Source organism: Bos indicus, chromosome 3 (assembly GCF_029378745.1).
Source record: "Bos indicus isolate NIAB-ARS_2022 breed Sahiwal x Tharparkar chromosome 3, NIAB-ARS_B.indTharparkar_mat_pri_1.0, whole genome shotgun sequence".
Classification (NCBI taxonomy): Eukaryota; Metazoa; Chordata; class Mammalia; order Artiodactyla; family Bovidae; genus Bos; species Bos indicus.
Genome location: NC_091762.1, coordinates 33,626,625 through 33,653,210, shown reverse-complemented (window position 1 = coordinate 33,653,210; position 26,586 = coordinate 33,626,625). Strand labels below are relative to the sequence as shown.

General features: G+C 50.3%; 1 protein-coding gene across 2 annotated transcripts in view; it reads left to right on the top strand.

Moving 5' to 3' along the window:
- Nucleotides 1–26,586, top strand: part of SLC6A17 (solute carrier family 6 member 17) — a 56,699-nt gene that overhangs the window by 11,701 nt on the left and 18,412 nt on the right. For both annotated transcript variants that reach the window (XM_019956881.2, XM_070785955.1), the window contains exons 2-6: nucleotides 4,819–5,192; nucleotides 10,170–10,327; nucleotides 11,971–12,097; nucleotides 13,044–13,225; nucleotides 14,834–14,944. In XM_019956881.2, coding sequence (XP_019812440.2) covers nucleotides 4,907–5,192; nucleotides 10,170–10,327; nucleotides 11,971–12,097; nucleotides 13,044–13,225; nucleotides 14,834–14,944 — 864 coding nt within the window. In that variant the 5' untranslated portion in view covers nucleotides 4,819–4,906. The remainder of the gene's footprint in view (nucleotides 1–4,818; nucleotides 5,193–10,169; nucleotides 10,328–11,970; nucleotides 12,098–13,043; nucleotides 13,226–14,833; nucleotides 14,945–26,586) is intronic.

Genomic DNA, 26,586 nt, shown 5'->3' with positions numbered 1-26,586 from the left:
AAAGCACCTTTACAACCCACCTCATTTACTGCGGGGGCGGTAATCTGAGAACAGAGGGCTGGTGGTCAAAGCATCACCACAGCGCCCCAAGTGAGCTCGCATCCGGAAGAGGGTGGCCTGACAGACAAGCGCAAGGACTTGCAGTGTGTGGTGCCTGGGGCAGGTCACACCTTGCTCACATGCATGTGCGGGAGGAGCACTCCCCGGATATATGCAGAGCTGAAAGGGCCTCAGAGATCATCCAGACCTGCCCGTTGCACACACAGGGAAAGCAAGGTCCAGAGAGGTCAGGTTGATGGTGCCACTTTGCATAGTTGTCTGGTGGTTGGTCAAGCAAGGCCAGCACCAAATGGGCCTCCCCTTGGCTGGATCACCTCTGGCTCCACGGCAGCAAAGGCAGGGCAGAGAGGAATCTACCTCCCTGGACCGTCTCTGATTCTGGCGCTTGTCCCCGGCCGAGCTTCAAGGTCGCTGGGTACACGTTGGATTCCCGGGCCCTGGGCTGAAAGCTCACCTTTTCCAGCACGGGGTCTCCAGGCTTCAGGGAACTGGAGGGCAGGTTCTTTGAAGTCACTGCTGCTGCTTCCCCTTTAGACATGGAGAGAGCCCAGGAGTGAGGAGACGTGGGTGCTGACAGCTGTGTGATGGTGGCCATGCCCTGTCCCACCTAGGGGCACAGCTGTTCACTGCACTTCTCGGGTCAGGCTGTGAATCCAGTGAGATGATAAGAAGAGGTGACATCTGTGAGCACTTGCTGGGGGCTGGGCCCGCTCCTGAGACCTGTCCTCCCCTTGACATTACCGGGTGGCCATGCTCTGTTCACTGGCACTGAGGGAATCAGCTCAGTGAGGGGAAGAACCCGGCCAGGCTGGTGGCTGGTGAAGAGGGAAGCTGAGATTCGAACCCAGGCAGTTTGGCTTTGGAGCAGAATCACCACCTCATACTGGGCCCATGGACTGTGTAAAGCATGTTTTTAAATGATTTCAAACTATCCCAAATATGAGCTATAGTTCTATTCATAATATTGCCAGGCTTTACTGTGAGGCCATGCTTTTTTTTTTTTTAAATCAGTAATAACATTGCTGATCTTCAGGCCTGGGGCCTGGCCCCGTATGGCCCTTACCTGCTTCCCTTTGACCCCGGGGCCAGGTGGGTGGGCCTGGACCTCGCAGGGTCCACCAGCTTCAGGGTGCTCTCTGCGCTGGTGGTGCCTCACAACGCTCTCCGCTCTCTATCCCACTCCACCCGCAAACTCATTTTGGCTTTTCCTGAGGATAAACAGGGCATTTATGTAATGAAATATAAATAGGGGGACTTACATATTTTTAAATGAATAAAGACAAACAAGACCAGAATTCCAGATTGCGGCCTCCACCCTCGGGGTCCTTCCTAGTGCCAAGCCCTGTGCCAGGCACTCTGCGTACATCTGCTCGTGGAATCCTCACACAGCCCTCCCTGGGAGGCAGGAGCTGTCATCAGATAGAAGCTTTTCACCCAGCAAGGGCCCGACACTCGCATAATTCAAGCGAGGTGGCTGCCCACCTCTCTCAGGGCACCAGCCAGTGTCTTTACGGTTGGCGGAGCGGGTCGTGGAGGGGTGGAGGTGAGAGGTGGGGGAGGTGTGGGCTGGAGGGCAGGGGCTTTGAAGTCACACAGGCACTTCATTCGCTCACTCAGGCACTTGACATACATTTCCTGAGTGCCTCTGCCCCAGTGTCGCCTCCTCAGGGATGCCTCTCCAGATCCTAACATTGCAGCCCTCCGGCTTGCCAGCGACCTCACTCTCCATCCCATGATATTTGTCATTATAGTAAAAATCACCACTGGTTATTTTGTATGTTTATTTCTTTGAGTGTCTGGCCTGTCTGCCAGAAATAGAACTTCCACAAGGGGAAGCTCTGGATTCTTTTGTTTGCTGCCGTATCCCTCACACTTAGAGCCTGCTACAGAGAAAGTCAAAGTGTTAGTTGGTCGGTTATGTCCAACTCTTTGCGACCCCATAGACTGTAGCCCGCCAGACTCCCCTGTCCATGGAATTTTCCAGGCAAGGATACTGGAGTGGGTAGCCATTCCCTTCTCCAGGGGATCTTTCCAACCCAGGGATCGAACTCAGGTCTCCCGCATTGCAGGTAGATTCTTCGCTGTTTAAGCCACCAGAAGAAGGCACTTAGTAAATATTTGTAAACTCAGTGAAATGAGTGAGTGAGTGAATGAATGAATGAAATGGGCTCTCAAATCCAGGCCTTTCTGACTTCAAAGCCCTCAAAGAAGATACTGTCTTCTTCCTGTGTTCCACCCCCTGCTGGGTCTGACCCAGTGGCTTTGGGCAATTATTTCCCTCTCTCTTGGCCTCAGTTTCCTCATATATAAAATGAGAATGTTCCTAGGATCCGTCAGACTTTAGTATTCCGAACATTGGACTCCTGTAATATGAGCACACTCATGGATGCAGAAGGTTCCAGTCTTGATGGCAGCCTGGCCCAGTGTCTCAGCTTGCAAGTTTGCAGCAGCACTTTGCTGATGGCCCAGAGGACCCCAGGCCCCATCCTGTGGTGCATCACTGATGTCTTGGGAAGAAGGAAGAAGCTCATATTGAGCTGATGCCTGTGGTTTCCATGATGCTGTTGAGGGTACCCTTCTCTGGGTATATTAGAATGTGCCGGTTTTGTCCTTGAGCCCTCTCAGTTTACAGTGGTGCTTTGTTCCCCACCCCCCTTCTCGTGCTGGTGACCAGAGCTGCCACTCACTAATCTATTTATGGGAAAGTGTGTTGTTGAATTGGCCAGCCTCAAGGTAAATTCTGCTGACTTGCAGGAATCCCTGTTTTCTCCAGTTGTGACAAGATGAACAGTACATCATATCGAATGCATTTCAGGTTGTTCTGATCTAATCCTGCTGCGGGCTGGCTACCTGCAGGGAGGCTCCGAGTTCAGGTGCCCTGGTGACTGCGCTCATAGGAGGGACCTACCTGACCCTCCTCCCCAGCTCTAGCTTTTTATAAAACTCCTAACGTGGCTGAGGGATGGCAGACTAGCTGGACAAGCCGCCGTCACGTGTGCCTTAGGTTTTGTTCTCCACTTGAGGGCCTGGGGACCACGATCTGATGACTGGGGAGCAGGAGGGGTTCATCTTGGCAGCCTAGGCAAGAACACAGGCCTCCCCCTGGCACAACTCCTAGGGGCACCATCTGCTTCTGCAGCTCAGGCACCATAGCAGCTTGAGGGGAGGCTGAGGGCTTGAGGGTCCACAGACATACAATCCCACCTTGGGGCACCCTCCGGGCCATGATGGAGAGTTCAGCTGACCCACTGTGAGGCAGAGTCCCAACTGAGAGCTGCGTTGCTTATAGGGAATTCTGAGGTCTTTCAGGCAGTCTGGCTCTGTCCCAAACCCTGACTGTGCCTAGAGTAGAAGGGGACAGTCACTAAAGAATCATTGCCCCCCTTAGATGAAGAGGACAAGAAAACGTCACTTGCTTGTGTGATCCAAAACCTGGCCTGGGGAGGGCTGGCTAACCTGCAGACCAGGGAGGACAGTTGTCCCCATCTGCCAGGTCTCCTAGCTTCGTTACATGTATAATAGGATCTGGCTGGCCAGGTCTCCTCAAAGGTCAGGTGTTGGGTGGAGCCAGCCAGGAGGTCTGGGTCAAGGCCAGCAGCAGGGCAGGTGTGTGCACTTCTGCTACACAGAGCTCTTGCCCGAGTGTTAAGATGGCACGTGCAAGGGGAACAGAGGCAGCTCCTTCGCTTAGTGGAGTAATGACAGAACACGACGATTTACATCCCTAGAAAGATGCAAGGCAACTGCCGGCCGGGGTGTACGTGGTTTAATTTTAAATCCTCCAACCTTCCCTTAACGAGGAGGTGCTTTGATACAAGTAGAGTGTTGGGATCCTTCAAAGGACTAGTTTCCTTGGTGCTCTATTTGTTTAAGGGAAAGCAGGAAAGAAGGATGGGGAATGACAGAAGCAGGGGAGAGTTGTGCCTCCCCCGCCCGCGCTGTGCAGACATTATCTGCTGTAAAACTGTCACAGAAGAATGGAGAACTGGCTCTTGGCTGCGGTGGCCTTCAGATAATGTCACTGCTGAGCGATGACCCAGGATTTGTTGGCACTGAGCAAGCATCTCTAGGTCTCTGCTGCCAGAATCTTTAGCTGAGCCTGGTCAGTACTCTTGCCTGGGGAATGCTGGTGTCCAGGGGCCCTATGTAAGACCGTTAGCCTTTTTTTTTTTTTCTTTTTTGCAAACATGAATGTCCCTCTGAATCACTTGGAGTTTCTGTAGAAATACATTATTCAGTAAGTCTGGGGTGGGACTGAGAGTCTGTGTTACTGACAAGCATGTTGATGCCACTGGCCTCCAGCTGCATTTGGAATGCAGGTGCCGGTTTCCCTGGGTCCCACCAGTCGGTTTGACTCAATAGAACACAAGAGGGCTAGGACTTGGCTACACCTTGTGCTGCCCTAGGAGGGGAGGGCAGTGGAGCCCTCCAAATGTTCTTGAACATTCTAGGATCTATGATGGTGACAGGTGGCCATGTTGTGATGGGTGACCCTTTATTTGGGTTTGGTGTATGGTGTTACCCCTTCCATCAGGCTTGCCTTTCTGATGATGCTCAGCTGAGAAGGCTCATGGGGAAACTGAGGGTGCAGACCTTGAGGCCCTCAGTGGCCCTCACTGGGGAAGAAGGCAAGCTTGAAGTTCAAGGCCACTGACCAGCTTCTGAGTGTGCGAGAGGGAGTTGATTGGGTCGTGTCCACTCGGACTCCCCACCTCTCTGGTGTGGTCAGCAAACCCTCTCCTGCTCTTCTGGTTTCAGAGGTCCCTGGATGAGAAGGAGCTGACGGCAGCCAAGTCCCACCTTCTCCACGTGCTGGGAAGCAGGGCTGCGCCACCCAGGGGGCCCAATGCCGAAGAACAGCAAGGTGACCCAGCGTGAGCATAGCAATGAGCACGTCACGGAGTCGGTGGCCGACCTGCTGGCCCTGGAGGAGCCCGTGGACTACAAGCAGAGTGTTTTGAATGTGGCCGGAGAGGCAGGCGGCAAGCAGAAGGCAGCGGAGGAGGAGCTGGACGCGGAGGATCGGCCGGCCTGGAACAGCAAGCTGCAGTACATCCTGGCCCAGATTGGCTTCTCTGTGGGCCTCGGCAACATCTGGAGGTTCCCTTACCTGTGCCAGAAAAACGGAGGAGGTAAGGGGCAGCCCTGCTTGTCCCAGAGTGCCCTGCATGTGGGCTGGGCTGAGGGGAGAAAAGAAACACCCCTTTATGAGGCAGAGCCAAGGCCCTTGTAGCCTGGAACTCAGGACTCCAGAGTGAGACTGAGACTCTTCCCCAGGAATGGCTAACAGCTCTTAAGAGGCTGCAGGAGAGAATGTGGGCTCTGGCCCTAGACAGCCTGGATTCAAGTCCCAGGGGAGCCATTTGGCTCTGGGACCCTGTGCAAGTTGCTTCATCTCTCTGTGCCTTGCTATCCTGCATCTGTAAGATGAGAATAATAGTTCCTGCCTCACAGAATAGTTGGGAGAATTAAATGAGCTTTGTATTTATTAATGGAATGCTTACCACTATATCTGATGGGGCTTCCGATGTGGTGCTAGCGGTAAAGAATCCGCCTGCCAAGGCAGGAGACATAAGGCACGCGAGTTCAATTCCTGGATCAGAAAGATCCCCTGAAGGAGGGCATGGCAATTCACTCCAGTATTCTTGCCTGGAGAATCCCATGGCAGGAGGAGCCTGGTGGGCTACAGTCTATAGGGTTGTAGAGAGTTGGACACGACTGGAGCGACTGAGCACATATCTGACACACAGTAGTGAAAAGAAGCTATTGGCCATTACTATTAAATGCTTATAGATGCCAGGCACTATCATAAGCTCTTCCTGGATATTAGGTTGAAATGCATGAAACTGCATCTTGGAACAGCCAAAGCACCAATTTCATATTGTTCATATGGTATTGTCCCCAAAAACCCATGTGAGGAAAAGTTATTATCATCCTCATATTAGAGGCTGTTACTTGAGGCACAGAGAGGTTAGATCACTTGTTCAAGGTCACACAGCTGGTGATAAAGTCAGGATTCAAATCTGGACAGCTTGGCCCCAGAGCCTGAGCCCTTAATCACTACACCTGCTGCCTCGCAGGTTGGAGGGGCCCTCATGCTGCCCCTCCAGAGGGGGATTCACTCCCCACAGAGGGTCTTACCCCTGGTATCAGACCATTTCTACTCACTATTCTAGCTCCTGGGGTGGGTAAAAGTCCCCAGGCCTTATCCCCTAGCACCTCTGAGGTAGGCTGGAATGTTCCAAAAGCAATTTGCTTTGAAACCAGGGGGAAATGAACCAAAAATAAACAACAACAACAACAAAAAGTACCTAGTGGGCTTTGACAATTCCAAGCTCAGACCTCTGGTCCTGGGAGCCAGCAAAGAACTTTCTTGCCCCTGGGTCCCTGTGCCCTGGGACTGCCACGCTCCAGCCTGAAAGTGTGGGCCCAGCTAGCCCTGTCACTTCCCTCCCTGCCCCATGGATCTGCCATGTGGGCCCGCCAGAGATGCAGCCCTATTCAGAGTCCCTCCCTCCCCTCTGGGATGCTCTCACCAGTCCAGAAGGCAGAGCCTGGCTCGAGACTTCTCCTCCTTTGCCAGTTCTGTTGAAGAGCAGGGAGTGAGAATGTCCACCAATGTCACTTAGGGCCAGAAACTTCCATCTTGCCACCAGGGCACAGTCTCTTCCCTCTGTACTCTCCTTGCTTTGAAGATCTTTATTTTTACTCACCCAATAAATAGCTGCGATCAGAGCTTTCAATCTATATGGCATGCCGTGTTGTGCTGTGCTTAGTTGCTCAATCGTGTCCAAATCTTTGTGACCCCATGGACTGTAGCCCACCAGGCTCTTCTGTCCATGGGGATTATCCAGGCAAGAACACTGGAGTGGGTTGCCCTGCCCTCCTCCAGGGGATCTTCCCAAACCAGGGATCGAACCAAGGTCTCCAACATTGCAGGAGAATTCTTTACGGTCTGAGCCACCAGGGAAGCCCAAGAATACTGGAGTGGGTAGCCTATCCCTTCTCCAGGGGATCTTCCTGACCCAAGAATCGAACCAGAGTCTCCTGCATTGCAGACAGATTCTTTACCAGCTGAGCTACCAGGAAAGCCCCTGTATGACAATGGCCAGGCCTAAGTCACTGAGTTGATATAAGGCCAGCCCAAAGCAAAGTTACAAAGGGAAGTGTGTGATTCCCTCAAGTGCTGTGAGATGTTAAAAGCTCAGAGTACCCAAAATGACTTCATAGGGCACGTTGCATTAGGGGCTCTGGCTGGCAGCCTCCGAGCGCATCCTTCATGGCTGAGATCATCAGTCCGCCTGAGCATCCACTGCTGAATCACAGAGTCCTTCTCCCGCCCCACATTCCACCGCCCCCCTGCCCCCAGGCAGCATTCTTGCCGAAGTCTGTTAGTTCCCAGTGTCATCAGACCGTTGCCACGGCACTAGACATCACTAACAACCCCCAAAAGAAAAGCATTATCAGGTCTCAGGACTCAGCTCCCCATTCCATGCTCCTACCTTCATTTCGCATCCTCTCTAATTCCTGGAATCCCTCTTTATCTCTACCTTTAACTCCTACATTTTACTGGTTTTTATAGTCATCTTAAATGTGTTTTGGAAGGAGGTAGATTGTCACAGGAGATGGTTGGTCTGAGAGTCAAAACTCTGGTTTTGAGCCCTGAGTGATCCAGTGAGAATTGCTTAATTTTGAATGGAAACTCCAAAACTCCACCTAGCTCCACCAGACGTTGACAGTTTCTTTATTCTTCATCCTTGCAGTTTGCTTGTTTTTCTCTTTATTTTTATGAGAAGTAGGCAGATGGTCATCAAGTGCTTACTGTGGGTAAGTCACTCATTTAATCCTCATGGCAGCCCTGTGCAATAGATGTACAGTTGAAGCGTATGAACTGGGCATTTTCTTAAGTAAAAAATGATCAAATATCAGCAATTTCATATGATTCTACCTAATATTTTCATCCTCTTTACATAGATAAGAAAACAATGGCACAGAGAGATCAAGCAATTTGCCCAGTCACAGAACCAGTAAGTGGTGGAACCAGGACTCAGGCCCAGAAGGTCTGACTTCAAGGTCTGGATCTCAGCACCCACTCAGCATGCATCTCAACAGGCTGAGATCAAGGTGGTCTTTCAAAGCCCACCTTGGGGCTTGCTGTTAATAGCAAGACATGCTAGAGATCCAGGAAGCCTCAGAGATCCCAGAATCTAACTCTCTGTAGTCACGTTCTGCTAAATTTTATAACTCCCTAAACAGTGCTCCCAGCTGTTTAGACTGATGACCTGAGGCCCCAGAAGCCACTGAACCATCAAAGTAAATTCAGATGTGTCCCCAGTTGTATTTTCTAAGGTAGAGGAGGGTGCATGTCCAAATGACTTTAATAAGAGTTGATATGAAAAAGCACCTGTGATGAACCCAGGCAGAATGCTGCTCATCCAGCCTTCAGTCCCTTGAGCCCTGTGGTTAGCTAGACCTCAGTGTGTTGAAGAAACTTCCAGTCCAGTCAGAGTCCTGGGGCCTGAGTGGTGGCTGGTGGCGGCTAAGTCTTTGCAGCAGGACCTGTCTTTGGACAGCAATTACCTGGAGCCTCTCCCTAGTTTCTTGGGAAGAGGAGAAAAGCATCCACAGAAGATGCCATCCTACTTCTCTGACCCTTGAGACCTGTCTCCCTGCACATCTTCCCCGACCTGAGGACTCGTGGGTGAAATACAACACCAGGGAGCCTGTGTCCCTATGCTGTCCTTCAGATCAGTCCTCTCCTCTTCTGTTTCCCAGAGCTGGAGACCACGAGACAGAGCTGGGTTAAAAGACAGAACCAGGGGTCCTTCAGGCCCCCCTCCCTTTATATGTTGCAGAGGCTCTTTAGTGACAAGTTAAATTCATGCGTTCATGTGACCATGTGCACGTGTGTGTTGCATGAATTAGATGCTCTTGTATAAGTTGTGGGGGGTTGCTCCCCTGGGCGCCTTTTCTGACTAGCTCCATTGGACCCACGCCCCTCTCTCAGCAAGTATATGCTCAGTTGCTCGGGTGTGATGCGTGTGCAGATGCTCAGGTGAACCCGAGGTGAACCCGAGGGTCCCACCAGCTCTCCTGGGATAGTGTCTGTGCCTTCCGTGGCCCAGATAGCTCCACTGCACACCCTGGTATAGAATAGCTAACGATGGGCTGTTGCCAAGTGCCGAGTCATGGGCCCCAGAGGTGCCTGACTGCTGGGTTTATTACACATGTTGGGATGTTGCATTATGGGGAACAGAGCAGTGTGGCTGGGGGGTCTTCTGGAGGCTCCCAGCTCGCAGGGCTTGGTCTGGGGATAGTGGGGACCGGAGGCACCTTTAACAGACAGGCAGGGCTGTGCCAATAACACTGCTCACAGGACTGGGTTGTTGGCACAGCTCTCCACCAGGGTCAATTGTCTGTGTCCAGACATGGTTTTAATTCCTCTGCGAAATGCCCTGTCACTTGGAATCGAGATTGTGTCTGCAGTGAGACCTGGGACAGCAAGCTAAATTTATTGTCTGGAATCTTTAGTGAGATCCATTCTATCCTTTATGATTCTCCTGGCTACGCTTTCCTAAGCTGCTAATTTCTCTTCCATTCCTCCCAATTAGCTATAGATTAATGGCGATGCTTGTCAGACTCTGTGTCCCTGGAGAGCTTCCAAGCTCTGCTTCCCTGGAGCTGTCCAGTCTGCTGTGTCGGCATCTGGTCCCCCCAGACTTGGGGAGGACGGTGCCCCAGGGTCTGTGCCTCTGAGGGGCCAGTGAGTGGGGGCTGCTCCTCTGTGGGCGGGAGGGGGTGTGAACAGGTGTCCACAGAATGCGTAGGGAGGTAGGGCTGTCTGCCTTGTGAATAGCAGGCGTTGACATCCATCTGGCTCCTCCTTTAGTGTTTCGGGTCAGTGGAGCCAAGGGGAAGAAGGAGGTCTGGGCAGCCAGTGTGTAGTAGGTTGCATGTGTAAGCCAGAGCATTCCTGGAGGAGCACAGGGCCTGGAGACAGTTTGAGGATGATTGGAGATGTGGCTGAGGCTGTAGGACCTGGCTGCCACCCCTGCCTTACCTGGCTGCCATGCTCCAGACGCCCTCCCACATTCCTCCCTCCTCCCCAGGTGCCTACCTGGTGCCCTACCTGGTGCTGCTGATCATCATTGGGATCCCGCTCTTCTTCCTGGAGCTGGCTGTGGGCCAGAGGATCCGCCGTGGCAGCATCGGCGTGTGGCACTATGTGTGCCCCCGCCTGGGTGGCATCGGCTTCTCCAGCTGTATAGTAAGTTGGGGGCCGGTGGCGGGCACAGGCTGGGAGGCAGCGGGGCTGCTCTCGGGCACAGGGCTTACAGCCCAGAGTCCTGGGAGGGGTGAAGGGCAGGGAGGGAGACCCTCATCCTGAGTACTGCATCCAACTGGTGTCTCAGGACCACATACTTCCTAAACTGGAAGTTGGCACCACTGCCTGAATGATGTAATATTTGGGATTGTTATGAAGGAGGAAAGGCCTGGGACATCTCAGCCAGAGTCCTCTGGGGACACGTGGACCATCCCGGATACCCGCTCTGCTTACCAGCCCATCAGCACTCTGTGAGGCAGGCCCATTCTTTCTCCTGGGTTAGAGGGTATTTTATTTGGGTGAGAAAAGGCAGCCTTGGGGTATGGTGTCTCCTTTCCAGTTTGCTGTGTGCATGAGCGAAGCTGAAGAAGGCCTCAGGGGTCTGTGGCCGACCCAGGAGGGGTGTGGCTTTGGAACAGTGGGAGATGGGGAGACCCCAATGGCCTGGATGGGAATGCTCCATGAGGGCTCCAGGCTGATCCATGGGGCTGCAGATGAGGCCCTGCTTAGCTCTCCAGGTGGGGAAACCGAGCCTCCCTTAAGAGCAAAGCCTGCAGGTGCCCATGCTCACACCAGGGATAAAAACTGGAATCTGCCTCTGGAAGGATCTGTCAGGCCTGGCAACAGGGCCAGCCCAAACCTGCCTCAGGCAGAGACTAGGAGAGATCACCTCTGCACAGGTTGACATGACCGAATACAGCGCCCTCTGCTGGGGCTGGCTATGTGTATGTGCATGAGTGAGTGGGGTCTCCTCCTTGGAGGGCAAGCATTCCAGTAAAGGCAGTGGGTATCCCTCCCACTATATTCCCACACATGTAAGGTATGCTATAAGAGTGTCTGCTCATGCATACCAGGGCTCAGACAAAATTGATGAAGCCAGGGTCTCTCAGCCCTCACACTGCCCAGCAGTGTCACATACATCAGATAGCCAGGCCCCTGGAAAGAGAGGAGGTCTCTGGCTATAGGCAGGGGTCTGCATCCCAAGTGGATGCAGAAAATCTCTACAGTAGAAGCATTACTTTCAAAGGAAACCCCTTTGACCCTCAGTCAGGATGCATGCGCTTCTGTTTTAAATACAGTTCTACCAAGGTTGATTATCATGTTCTGAAAAATGAGAAGTCATGTCTTTCTAGAGGCAGGCTTCTGACAGTACCAAAGAGAAAGCAGCATCCTGAGAGAAGGGCGGACATGGGAAGCCAATAAGAAGCATCTACAAAACCTCAATAAGCACAGCTGTCTGAGGCCATTTACTGTGGCAGCAATAACTGGGCATGCCTCCATAGCCCCATAGGGCCGTTCTGGAATTATAATCCTGAGTCATCAGGAAATGATGGGGAAGTGCTTCAGGCATCTTAGAGGAATGTCGAACTGGAAAGGATTAACAGTTTAAGACTTCATTGCTTAAAGGAGAGAACTTTAATATCTGAAGCATTCCTTTGTGGATTCCCCAAATAGCAGATGAGTGGAGCATTAGGAGCAGGCCCTCTGCTGCCACCGTCCCATCTCTCCTCTCCCTCCTTCATGGAGGAGGGGATGGGGCGGAGCCGCCTGCAGCCTCTGTGACCCCCCTGGAACCCCGTCTGCAGGTCTGCCTCTTTGTGGGGCTGTACTATAATGTGATCATCGGGTGGAGCATCTTCTACTTCTTCAAGTCGTTCCAGTACCCACTGCCCTGGAGTGAGTGCCCTGTCTCCAGAAATGGGACCGTGGCAGGCAAGTATGGTTCTTCTAAGGAACCCACCTGGGGATTCCAGCTAGCTCTGTCCTAGGAAGGAATCCACAGAGCCTAAGAGAGGAGGCTTAGGCTGTTGATGCTACTTTCTCCCTTCATCCCACTCTCTCCTTCCCCCACTGTGTCCACAAATCCATTTTCTACATCTGAGTCTCCATTCCTTCCCTGCAGATTTTGGGATTTCATTGACTTGCTGTGCCACCTTGGATAAGCCACCTACTCTCTCTGATCCTCATCTCTCCCACCTTCTTTTTCTTTTGACCGTGCAGCATGTGGGCTCTGTTTCCCCATTCAGGGATTGAACCCTTTCCTCCTACATTGGAAGCATGGAGTCTTAACCATTAGACCACCATGGAAGTCCCCTCATGTCCCCTTATGATGATCTCTTGCCAGCCTGTCCCACAGAGTTCTTATAGGGGTTGAATGAAATAGTGAGTGTAGGAGTAACTCTGGAAATTGTGAGTTTTGTTTCGTTATTATTAACTACTGTGTTACTCTAGCACTATTCTGTCTGGAAACAATCTATATTCACATGCCAGTCCTATAAAGGGCTGGGTGATTTATGCCACCTCAGAAATGGGTAAACTGAGGCTCAGAAACAACTTTCCCATGGTCACACCACTGATTTCGCTAAGGATCTAGGATGAGAACGTAGGTGTCTGGCTCTTAGGTCAGGACCTTTCCCAAGGAACTTGAGGCCAGTTCTGCCTAATCCTTCCTGCTTTCCGTTGATGGACATGGGCAGGGGGATGGCATGAGCGGGAATTCAGTTAGATCAGTGTGTCCTAAAGCCTCCCAGGATCTGCCAGACCCTGGCTAACCCAGAACAATACAGTCCCTTCCTGTTACCGTGCTCAGCTGCCCTGGATTGGGGTCCAGCCGGGGAGGTGGTCTCACAGGCCCCTGTGGCCGCTGCTGCCATTTCAGTGGTGGAGGCAGAGTGTGAGAAGAGCTCAGCCACTACCTACTTCTGGTACCGAGAGGCCTTGGACATCTCCAACTCCATCTCGGAGAGCGGGGGCCTCAACTGGAAGATGACTCTGTGCCTCCTCGTGGCCTGGAGCATCGTGGGCATGGCTGTCGTCAAGGGCATCCAGTCCTCGGGGAAGGTGAGTGGCCAGGGGGCCGGGACACCCACACTTACTCGGGGAGAGGGTGCTGCAAAAAAGTGTGAATGGCAGGGGCGGAGAACGCTGGGTCACCCGTGAAAGGTCCGAGATGGGGGTGTCACTGCTGTGGTATTGGTCCCTGTGGGCAGCCCACCAGGGTGGGTTTGTGGAAGATCATTGCCGTGACCCCAGCTGCCTCCATGCTCGGATAACTCAGGGCTGCTCTGCAAACTTTAAGGAAAAAAAAAACAGGAATATTGAACTAGAATGTTTGGCTAGACCCTTGCCCCTCAGCTTCCCTAGCAAAAATCCTAGAAGAGCCCGCTCAGCAATTTTTGGTGAAAACCAACAGTTCACTGTGTATGTAACTAACGGGCTCTGTGAATAGGTGGGTGCTCTGAGTGAAGGGGACTTTGAGAGCCTCTGAGGATGCAGACCAGCATAACCCCACACAGCTTCTCCCAGCAGGTCGTTTTCCCTTCAAATAAGGACCCTTTCTTCTTTGTCATGTATCAATATTCATGGACTGCCAGGGCTGGAAAAGATGTTAGAAATCCTATAGCTCAATCTACCCATTTTACAAATGAGGAAACTGAGGCTTGGAAAAGGGAAAAAAATCTCACCCGTGGTCAAACAGCCCCAGGGCTCAAACTAGAACCTTGTTTGTCTGTCTGAGGCTCCAGGTTCTTTGGTGGATTTGATGAGCAGGGAAACTAAGCCCTGGAAAGGTAGTGTGATCTCAGCCACCGCCTCTTCTCTCTCCAAAGGCCAGACTAGTAGCTAGCACTTCATGTCACTCATCACACACTGCCACATTTATGAGCGCATTCGGACCACAACAACCTTCAGAATCATTATACCCATTTTACAGATGAAGAAATGGAGGCACCCTGAGGTTAAATAAATAGCTCAAGGTCACATGGTTGGAAAATGGTAGAGCTGGGATCAGAGCTCAGGTGGTCTAACTCTGGACATGTGTGCTTTTAACCTTTACACCATCCTCCCCCAAAAGCCCTCTTGGTTTGTTTCAGCCCAGTAAACTTTTTGTAAGCGTCTCCTTTGTGGGTGGCTCTGTGCCAGGCACATGGGGATATAGAAATGTTCAAGAAATGCATGTGCTAGAAAATAACATATACTTTATAATCACAAGAGGCAGGACCTTCTTCTGATGCTTTTGTTTGGGAGCCGTGCCTGGACCCTCCTGGATGCTTTCTGTCAAAGGAGCTCCAAGGACAGGGGAGATCCTTAGGGAGTCCCCTGGAGTCAGGGACATGAAGACATTAAAAAAATGAAGAGGGAAGAGCAAAGGGTTCCTCACCCCAGTGGCAGCCTTTGGGGGTGGGGAGGCTGCGGGCCCAGCCCCAGCAACCCTTGAAAGGAGAAAACAAGCCTCAGGCACAGCCACACTGACTCCAGCCTGTCTGTGTGCCTGCTTCTGCCGTGGCTCAGTGCCAGACGTGTGGTGGATTTGGCAGCATGCCCGGGGGGCCTGGGGCTCTGCTTTCTACTGCCATCAGAGGCAGCTCGTGCACCCCAGCTGGAGCAGTGAGGGGGGTGGCAGCTGCAGGAGGGGCTGTGCCCCACAGTGGGTTCTTGTTCTCTCTGCAGGTGATGTACTTCAGCTCCCTCTTCCCCTACGTGGTGCTGGCCTGCTTCCTGGTCCGGGGGCTGCTGCTGCGGGGGGCCATCGACGGCATCCTACACATGTTCACTCCCAAGGTAAGGGTCACAGGCTCCTGGGGAACATGGACAGCTCTGCTGGGCCTCATCTGTTTCATGCAGTTTAACACTCGCTGAGGGCCTGCTGCGTGGCGGGCTCTGTGTTGGTTGCTGGACGGAGGCACCAGGGACGGGAGCACAGGCCCTGCACGCAGGGTTCCAAGGAGAGAGACAGCACATCAGTGTGGGTGAAATCCGAAGCTTCAGAGGGGAGTGACATCTGAAACAGCCTCGGAGTGCAGATAGATTTCAGCGGAACTATATGTGCAAGTGTGGAAAGGCACTGGACGTGCTTAAGGCCATAGTGGAAAGTCAGCTTTGGCCAGGCTGTGGGGGTGGGGGTGGGGGTTCATTGAGTGAATCTGTGACAGTAGGAACCAAGAAGATGCCCAAGAGAAGAAAGCTCCCTGGGAACCCCAACTTGTACCCAAATCAGGGGAATGGGGTTACTATTTTATTAAAGGTAAATGACCACGTGAATCATGATTTTACCCTTACTGAAGCCAGCCACGTCGCTCTCATTTAATCCTCCCAAGAGCCCAGTGAGGGAAGAGCAGGATCATGGTGCATGGCTCCCAGGGCTGCTTCAGGGGCATAAATGTCCTGAAAGTGGACGCCCAATTTCCTAAGCATGGTCTCTGCCCACCAGGTGGCCCTGTCTCTCTGTTGCTCTTCAGACCAGTAGGCACAGCTGGCATGCACCAGTTCACTGAGGAATAAGAGAATTTCAAATGCACTTTGGCATGCCCTTCAAGGTAACCCTAGGCAAGAAGTTCACCCTAGTGGGCAGGCTAGAAAGTTCAGTTCCAAATGCCAGCTGATCAGTAGCAATATCAGGGGCCTGGTGAAGCTTCAGTCTGGCCTGGCAGGGTTCTGGCCCTGTGCCTGCAGACTGGACCTTGTCCAGTCCTGTACCTTGACCTTGTCCCTTAATAGTGCTGTCTCACACATGTTTGAGTAAACACACACACACATTAATGATTACACAGAAGCTCCATACAAATGACACAGAGAGAAGAATCCAGATCTAGTGGAGTTTGAAAGCCCCATTCCCTCCCAGTTCCCCTGCTCTGCAGCTACAAACAGCTGATGTTTAGGGGTGGGTGACAAGGCGCAGGACACACACCCTTCCACATTCATCAGACAGGGATGATTGGCCCTCGGCATTCTTGGATGTAACATTTGGGATTTCTGTGTGAACGAGCACAGAGGTCTGCTCTATGAAGCACTTAGGAATCTCCTGAGGCATTAGTGTGACTCTGGAGCCACCTGGCTCGGGTATGTTGTTGTGAACATGTGATGTCTGACAAAGAAGAGAAAAATGCAAACCTGGGTTCTTTGGGGTAAAACAGCCATAAGAAGAAAGTCAGTGGTTTTTATGAATGAATTCAACTGTATTTCTAGAAACGTGATCAGTCTACTGTGTTCATTTGAGACTTTCCGTTATACTTTGTTGAATTTTATGAGAAAATTATATACTCTAGAGATGATCATAAACGTGGAGATTCACACAGGTCTAATAGGCCCCTGGGTGGCGTTAGGAGAGCCTGGGACTTAACTCTAGAAGCCAGTGGAACCGATTCATAAGATTAGCTACCAGGCCCAACACACACAATACTGTTCCCTTCTGATTCACTGATTTACCACTCTTTAAAACATCTTTTTAAGTGAAACATCTCAGACATATAAACACACATATAATAATATAATAAACATTCTTAAGAAACAAAATATTACAGATGCCATAAAAGTGCCCCTGGAGAAGGAAATAGCAACCCACTCCAGTATTCTTGCCTGGGAAGCCCCCTGGTGGGCAGCTGTCCATGGGACTGCAAAAGTGTCAGACACAACTTAGCAACTATGCAGCAACAATAGCAAGTATCCATTCTCTTCCCATTCACTTCCCTTTCCCTAAAATAACCACTATCTTGAATTTGGGGTTTATTCTACTAATACACTTTAAAATTTTTGTACTATATATATGTGTATCCTTAAACAATATAACATATGTGCATACTTTAAATTTTTATGTAAAATGCATTATATGCAATCTTCTGCAGCTTGCTTTTATTTTTGCTAAATACTCTTTTTTGAGATTTTAGCTATATTGATACATGTAACTCTAGTGCATCCATTTTTATGACTATTGTATTCCACTGTAATGAATTTATTCATTACATGACCAGTTGATGGTCAAGCTAGAGGATGAATTTACTTATTCATCCTCTAGTTGATGGTCATTTAAGTTGTTTTCAATTCTCACCATTGCTACTAATGCTAATAAATATATGACACAGGTGTTCATGAGTACATGTTTCTCTAGGGTGTATATGTTTTGCAATAGAATTGATGTCTCAGAGGGTATGCATGTCTTCAGTTTTACTAGATGTTGGCTAAATCGCTGTCCAAAGTGGTTGCATCTATTATCACTCCCACCAGTTGTTGATGGGAGTCCCACTTGCTCCACGTTTGTTACACTCCAATTTTTGTCAATTGCAGTGTACATCTGATTTTTGCCAATCAGATGGATGCAAAAAGTTGATGTGCACTTTGAATAATAGGAGGGCTCCTTTCCCACACCTTTTCTTGGATATTCAGAGAACAGTGTGGTCCCACTTTAGCATTTGCAGAGGACCAGAGTCTTCATGAAGTGAAGCTTAAAGAAATCAAATCTGAAAGGCTCTAGAGGAACCAGGTCAAGAACCAGCAGGTGTGGGACCTGCTCCATCTAGCTCTTGTGAGTTTCAAGTATGCACAGAACCTGGGGGTTGGGGGGGGGGTGCATCTTGAGACCTTGAGCAGGAAGCTCCTACCTTTGACCCTGGAGGAATGAATTGAGTAGGGAAGGGGAGGCTTGAGGGCCTCAGAGGTCAAAGGATCAAGAATCTCCTTCAAAGTCTGTGCCATCATTTGTTTTAGGCAAGTGAGGCTCAGTGGTGATAGCTGGAGTGAAGTTCCTATTTATTACAAAACTTTCCAACCATCTGCAAAAAGTGTGGACCCATGCTCAGACACAAATGTCTCTCTGTACATGGCAAACTGCTGTTGCACATCTGGGACTGTTTCAGCATGGGCCTGGTGAGATATGGGGAACCGGGAGGCATTTCAAGTCCATGCTCTAGTAGAGTGCTATAGAGTGCCAGGGTGGCTGTACACGGGCGCCCTGCCTGTGAACTGCTCCATTCAGATCGACCACAGTGTAAATGACATCACCAGGGGTTATGCCATTTGGCAGTGGTGGGAGAGTCCAAGATTTCTGGCCAGGGCATCTCAGAATCAACCTTAACAGAGCATAGGCCCTCCATGGTGTACTGAATAATCAGGAAGATGCCCCCTCCTATTCAGTCTTCCAACATGAGAAATAACCCAAGCTAGAGGCCCTGGACTTTCAGTCCATGTTTTCAAGCTGTTACTGGGTGTGATGAATGCAGTGTGGCCAGGACACCTTGATAACCCACTAGCACCTTTGATGGGAGTCTCTCATGTTAGTGGCTAATGAACTTCTTGAACTCTTTGGGCTGCTTCTCTCCATCCAGTTAAAAACCCAAGTCAGTATGGGGTACCATACATTAAATGATGTGAGCTGCCCAATATACAATGGATCAGAATAGATTATCTAACCACCAAAACCTCCAGGGAATGTTTATCAAAATTACAACTGTTCACTGAATTCCTGTTATGTTCTGGGCACTGTTGTGGATCCCGGAATCCAGCAGTGAACAAAGCAGATAAATTTTCTGGCCCTGAAGGAACTTATATTTTAGTGAAGGGAGACGGCTAATATAAGATAAAGGAGTTGTTGGATGATGTTGCTAAGGAGGAAAAGAAAAAGCAGAGAAAGAAAGATTCAGAGCACTGGGGAGAGGGCTGCATAGCTAGTGTGCTCAAGGAAGGCCTCCCGGAGAAAGTGACATTTGAGTGAAGACCTGATGGAGGTGAGGGAGCAGAGCGTGTGGATATTTGGAAGGAGCACGTTCCATTCCAAAATAAAACAATAAATGAAAAGCCCTTGAGATTGGACAAGTCTGGCATTCTCAAGGAGGCTGTTGTGGCTGGAGTGGGAGGGGAGAGAGAGAGGACCTGCGGTCAAGGGGGCAATGAGGAGCCAGGCCAGGTGAGGACTCTGCTGTTTACTCAGGGTGTCGTGGGGCCTATTGGAAAGTTCTGAGCGGAGTAGTGACATGATCTGACTTCCATCTTCCCAAAGTCACTCTGGTTGCCATAGATGTCTGAGGGGGCAAGGGTAAAATAGGAAGACCTGCTAGAAGGCTCCATCCAGGTGCCAGAATTCATCCAGGTGGGAGGTGACTATGGACGGAGCCCAGGTGACATCAATGGAAGTGATGAGAAGTAGTCAGATTGAGGATATATTTAGAAAGTAGAGTTGTCAGTATTTGCTGCTGGATTGGATGTGACGTGTGAGAGAGAGGGATGACGAGGACAACGGCAAAGCCTTTTGCCTGACCAACTAGGAGGATGGGGTTGACATTCATAGACATGGGGGAAGGTGGTGGGGAGAGACGGTTTGATGGGGAACTCTGAGAGTACTTTTGGAACATGGCGGAAGTATACATTTGGGAGTTTAAAGTTGTGACTGGTTATAGTCACTTGGAGAGTCAACATAGAGAAAAGGACTGAACACTGAACAGTGGGGTCCCAGCTTGTAGAGGTTGGGGGAGAGATAGTCATTGAGGGAGGTGGAGAAGAGAGGGAGATAGAGAGAAGTGGAGAGAATTCCATCCAAGTGGAGAAAGTGCTTTAAGAAGGAGGGTCAAGTCCGAAGCTGCTGAAAGGTCAGATGATGGGGACTGAGAAAGGGCCAAGGCGTTTGGCCGCAGCAGGATCACTGGTGCTTTGACAAGAGCAGTGGGTTCAAGGGAAAATAGGAGGGGAGGAACTGGAGACAAGTAACAAAGACCACTTATTTTCAGGAGTTTTGCTGTGAGGGGAGCAGAGGAATGGAAAATGCAGTGGTAACCAGAAGAGAACTGTGAGATCAAAGGTGTTATTTCAGAATGTTATGAATTCTGATGATAAAAATAACCCCTCATATATTACTAGTGGGAATGTAAAATAGTGTAGCCGCTTTGGAAAACAGTCTGGCAGTTCCTCAGAAGGTTAGACAGAGTTAGCATGTGACCCAGCAATTCCACTCCTAGGCACATATCCAAGAGAACTGAAAACATATGTTCAAAACCTTGTGCACAAGTGTTCCTAGCAGCATTATTCATAATAGCCAGAAGTAGACACCCCCCAAATGTCCATCAACTGATGAATGGAAAAATAAAAGGTAGTGTAGTCATACAGTGGAATATTGGCTGGCCATACAAAGGAGTGAAGTACGTGCCACACATGGATGATTTCATCCTTGAAGACGTTATGCTGAGGAAAAGAAGCCAGTCACAAAAGACCGCTTATTATGTGAATCTGTTTGTATAAGATGTCCAGAATAGGGGACTCTGTAGAGACTGAAAACAGACAAGTGGTCACTTAGGACTGGGCTTCTGAGAGGTTGGGGGGGAAGTGGGGAGCAGTGGTTAATGAATATGGGCTTTCTTTTCGGAGTGACGATATTCTAAAATTGGTTGTGGGAATGGTTGTACAGCCCTGTGATACACTAAAAACCATTGTATTGCACACTTTTTTGAAAATAAAAAAAAGGGGAGGGGGATTGATGCTATGGGAGAGGAGGGAACGAAGTCCTTGAATAAGCAGGAGAGATGGGACGCAGCGCCCGGGCGGAGGGGTTGGTCTTAGCTCAGAGCAGACATTGTCCCCCGGAAGCAGGAGCGACGGGCCGGCCAGCCTATGGCACAATGCTGTCAGCTGAGAAGCGCTGGCCAGAAGCTTCTCACTGTGGGAACTCTCTTCTCATTGGGTCAGTTTTCGATGTGAAGTGGGCAGCAAGGTCATCAGCTGAGAGTAGAGATGGTGGGGGGGCATGGGGTTGGAGGCCTAAGGAGGGATGAGTGTGACGTAATTGCACACGAGATGGGGAGTGTGTTCACGCAGGGTGGGTGGGGGACAATGGAGGTTAAGGGTCGAGCGCCGCGGTGAAGACGGCAAGTGTGGTTCCAGTTCCACGGTGGACAGCTATTCACACTTTACCAGCTCTGAAGGCAGGCTGCTCCTACAGTGACGCAGTTAAACCAATCATGTTTTCCAGCAGAAAGTATTTACTATGTGAGGCGTCTTATGTATATTAACTCATTTAAATTCATAATGATTCTAGAAGTGTTATTGTTAAAAAGATTTTTTAAAAAATCTTTTTGCCTTGCGACACAGAATGTGAGATCTGAGTTCCCTGACCAGGCATCAGCCCCACTCCCCCGGCACTGGCAGTGCAGAGTTTTAACCACTGGACTGCTAGCAAGGTCCCAAAGTATTATTATTCTTCCCATTTTGCAGCTGGGGAGTCTGAAGCACAGAGAGGTAAATAATCAGTCTGAGGTCCCATGTGTCAGGGCCCAAGATTTACATTGTGTCCAGCACTGCTGCTTGGGGACAGCCCAGAGGAGAGGGAGGCTGGACATCACCCGGGTCAGGAGCTTATCAAGGTGACAATGGAGAGATTGCTGGGCAGATGAGAGTGTGAGGAAGGAGTATGAAAAGGATGGACATTGACTAAGTCAGTGACGAAGGGAAGTTAGGATCCAAACAGGGTGAGGGGCAGTGAAATGGAGGGAGGCCAAAGGGCTGGAGTTCCCAGCAAGGCTGAAGAATGTTGTAGAGTCTAGATACTAGAGGTGAGCTAGAAAGTTGGGTGTTTTGGAAGATGGGATCTTTAAAATTAAGGTTTACTTGGAGCACAGCTACTAGTCATGACAAAGGCCATGGTGTGACTGTAGAAGTGGGGCGAAGGAGAAGAGTGGGGAAGGTTGCAGGAAAATGGGGTGCCAGAGGATGGTTAGGTTCTAGATCTCATGAGTCCTTCTGATGGGCTACCAAGTAAGGGTTCTTGGCTTCCCTCAGGAAGAATTCAAGAATGAGCCATGAATGAATAAGTGAAAGCAGGTTTATTAAGGTACACAAAGGTAGAATGCAGTCTGTCTCAGCAGGCAAGAGTCCCAGGGAATGGAAAGTTCAGTTCAGTTCAGTTCAGTCACTCAGTCGTTTCCGACTCTTTGCGACCCCATGAATTGCAGCACGCCAGGCCTCCCTGTCCATCACCAACTCCCGGAGTTCATTCAGACTCACGTCCATCGAGTCAGTGATGCCATCCAGCCATCTCATCCTCTGTTGTCCCCTTCTCCTCCTGCCCCCAATCCCTCCCAGCATCAGGGTCTTTTCCAATGAGTCAACTCATCGCATGAGGTGGCCAAAGTACTGAAGTTTCAGCTTTAGCATCATTCCTTCCAAAGAAATCTCAGGGCTGATCTCCTTCAGAATGGACTGGTTGGATCTCCTTGCAGTCCAAGGGACTCTCAAGAGTCTTCTCCAACACCACAGTTCAAAAGCATCAATTCTTCGGCGCTCAGCTTTCTTCACAGTCCAACTCTCACATCCATACATGACCACAGGAAAAACCATAGCCTTGACTAGACGGACCTTTGTTGACAAATAATGTCTCTGCTTTTGAATATGCTATCTAGGTTGCTCATAACTTTCCTTCCAAGGAAAGTTCAAGTGGCCCCCACGTATAGGGTGGTTAGTTTTTCTGGGCTGGGTAATCTCATAGGCAACTGTTTCGGGGATGAGGGTGGGGATTTCCAGAAATTAGGCCATCACCCACTTTTTGGTCTTTCGTGCTATCTGGGAACTGTCCTGGTGTCTGTGTGTATCTGTCATGAAGCTGATATATTACAGTGGGCATATAAGGAGGTTCAGGGTCCACTGAAAGTGGAATCTCCTGCCATCTTGGGCCTAACTGGCTCTAACCAGCTTTTGTCGTATCCTCAACAGCTCTGGCATTCTTTTAATGGTTGTGCCCTGCCCCCTTCCCTCCTGTCTCAGAAGGGAGAAGGAAAAGGGACCCAGAGGCAGATTGTTGGAGGGGACGTTGATGGAGATACGGAACTCACTCAGATGACGATTCTCATCACTCAGATGACGATTCTCATCATTCAGATGACGGCAGCAGTAGTGCTGGGAGGCGAGGCAGTGCACAGGGGAAGGTGAGCGAGTGGACTGGAGACCGGGCAGCACCCTGTCCACCCAGGCCCAGTGGTCCCAAATGTGCAAGAAAACAGCCTTCACCCGAGAGGCTGCCGGGGCCACCTCGGCTTTACGGTCATTTGCTCAGCCCTTCCCTGCATATCAGGCTCCCCTGGGAGCTGCAAGAACCAGGAAAAGCTACCAGTGCTCAGGCCCACCCTGACTAACCAGAATCCAGCAAGCAGACTGTTGATCAGGATCGCTGGGGGTGGGGTCCAGATGGAAGCAGATTGTCAGAGCTCCCCGGATGATTCTACTATGCAGCCAGGATGGTGAGCTGCTGAGTCACAGCAAGAAGGTAAAGAGAACATCCAGAGATGGTTTGCAGCAGTGGGGGATTGTGCTGATGACAGAGCCCAGTGGTAGGGTGCAGGCAGTTGGAGAGGGGCATGGAGGCTCTAGTCAGAGCAGGGGACAGACCTGGCCATCCTGGGGTTGAAGTCCTTGTGAAGAATGACCCAGGAGTCATGGGCATCTTGCAGCAGCCGAGCTAAACTGGGCCCTGGGACCAAGGACCTGGCCTGGTGGTCTCTCAGTCTGACTGTGGAGATGAGGGTATGAGCGGGCAGGGGTAGAGGGGGAAGCTTGTCAGGAGCCCTGGAACCCTGTGGATTCCCAACTTTGTAGGATGGGAGAGTGTTGAAATTTGGGGTGACATCTCCAGTGGACAGTAGGGAAAATATGAGGAGAAAAACAATAAATATGCATGTGTGTGGTGTGTGTGTGTGGTGTGTGTGTGATGTGTGTGTGTGATGCGTGTGTGATGTGTGTGTGGTGTGTGTGTGTGTGATGTGTGTGTGTGTGATGTGTGTGTGTGTTGTGCGTGTGTGTGTGATGTGATGTGTGTCTGTGTGATGTGTGTGATTGTGTGTGTGATGTGTGTGTGTGATGTGTGTGTGTGTGTGTGTGTGATGTGTGATGTGTGTGTGATGTATGTGTGTATAATATTTATGGTGGTGGTAGTGTAGTCGTTAAGTTGTGTCTGACACTTTGGGACTGTAACTTGTCAAGCTCCTCTGTCCATGGGATTCTCCAGGCAAGCAAGAACACAACCCCGACACGGTAGCATTTGTGCCAATTTCTGGCTGGAATGGTGACAACATGCTAGAACCAAGTGCTAATATGCCATGGTTCAAGGGATGGAAAGTCACCCGTAAGGACGGCAATGCCAGTGGAACCACCCTGCTTGAAGCTCTGGATTGCATTCTGCCACCAACTCGCCCAACTGACAAACCCTTGCGTTTGCCTCTCCAGGATGTCTATAAAATTGGTGGTATTGGTACTGTCCCTGTGGGTCGTGTGGAGACTGGTGTTCTCAAACCTGGCATGGTGGTTACCTTTGCTCCAGTCAATGTAACAACTGAAGTCTGTAGAAATGCACCATGAAGCATTGAGTGAAGCCCTACCTGGGGACAATGTGGGCTTTAATGTCAAGAACGTGTCTGTCAAAGATGTCCGTCGTGGCAATGTGGCTGGTGACAGCAAAAATGATCCACCCATGCAAGCTGCTGGCTTCACAGCTCAGGTGATTATTTTGAACCATCCAGGCCAAATCAGTGCTGGATATGCACCTGTGCTGGATTGTCACACAGCTCACATTGCTTGCAAGTTTGCTGAGCTAAAGGAGAAGATTGATCGTCGTTCTGGGAAAAAGCTGGAAGATGGCCCTAAATTCTTGAAATCTGGTGACACTGCCATCGTTGATATGGTTCCTGGCAAGCCCATGTGTGTCGAGAGCTTCTCTGATTATCCTCCCCTGGGCCGTTTTGCTGTGCGTGACATGAGACAGACAGTCGCTGTGGGTGTCATCAAAGCAGTGGACAAGAAGGCAGCTGGAGCTGGCAAGGTCACCAAGTCTGCCCAGAAAGCTCAGAAGGCTAAATGAATATTATCCCCAATACCTGCCACCCCAGTCTTAATCAGTGGTGGAAGAATGGTCTCAGAACTGTTTGTCTCAATTGGCCATTTAAGTTTAATAGTAAAAGACTGGTTAATGATAACAATGCATCGTAAAACCTTCAGAAGGAAAGGAGAATGTTTTTGTGGACCATATGTTTTGTGTGTGGCAGTTTAAGTTATTAGTTTTTAAAATCAGTACTTTTTAATGAAAACTTGACCAAAAATCTGTCACAGAATTTGAGACCCATTAAAAAAAGTTTAATGAGAAAAAAAAAAAAAAAGAATACTATAGTGGGTTGCCATTTCCTTCTCCAGGGGATCTTCCCAACCCAGGGATTGAACCTGAGTCTCCTGCATTACAGGTGGATTCTTTACTGCTGACCCACCAGGGAAGCCCCTTAGTAGTTGGACAAAAGTTCATTTGGTTTTTTCCATAACATCTTTACCAAAAAGCCCTGAATGAACTTTTTGGCCAACTCAATATACATCGTTGATATACATATGAAATATCACTGGAAGGGTAGGCAAGATACTGGTACCATGGTTACATCTTGGGAAGACGAATTGAGTGTCTGGAATACAGGGGTGAATACCTTTTTGTGCCTTTTCAGTTTCAAGCCACATAACCCCTTTACTATTAATCAGTCGTGATAGAAGCCACACTTTTTCAGGGCTGTAGCCCAGCACAACCTGAACCAGGCAGGAGCTTTGGGCATCCGCTTTGTGGCCTCTGGATGAGACGAGTGAATGGTTCTGCCTGATGAGGATGGGCCTCAGGGTCAAAGGTGTATGGTAACCCCTAGAGAAGAGAAGTGGGTTCCCTGCAAAGGCCCAGGCATAGCAGTTCGTGGAGGAACTTTGTGATCCCCACAATCAGAGTCAGGCTTCTGAGCAGGATGGTAAGGCAGCCTTGATCCCAGGGGTAGGCTCTGGAGTTGGACGGTCTAGTTCCAAGCCCAGCTTATCAGTCAGTCATGGGAAGACTAGTTCCTTGTCCCCTTGGGGCCTCATTTTCCTCAGCTGCAAGATAGGGGGACCCATGGCAGTTTGCTCACAGCACCACCAGGAGAGCATGTAGGACTGTCCTGGGGTGCAGAGACGGTGTGGTGAGCGTTAGCTAGTATTTCTTCTCATCCATCGTGAAGGTGACACTGTTCTTGGGCAGCGGGAACCTGGTGCCTCTGTGCCATCTGGTGTCTATGGGCCCATCTGTGCTGAAGCAAGGGCACGCGCTTCTTTTTTGCACCAGTCCAGGCGAGGGCTCATCAGCTTCTTGTTGATTCAAAAAGCATCTTCATGCCGCTGAGTCAAAAGCCGTGGAACACCTTGCTCCCTGCGTCAGCAAGTGACTCAGCTGTATGCCTAGCAAATGGCAGGAAGCTGCTGCTCTGTGCCAGGGAGGGCACCCAGAAGCAGGTTCGAGCCTCGACTTCAGTGAGGAAAGCCCATTTCCCACCTGTCCTCTTGCAGTCACATCCTGACGTCTGGAAAAGACTCTGGGCTTTCTGAGGTCTGGCTGTGGGCTCATCCTCTGAACAGTATCATCAGGACCTTGTTGAAATCAGGCACCATGATCCCTAAAATCCTGA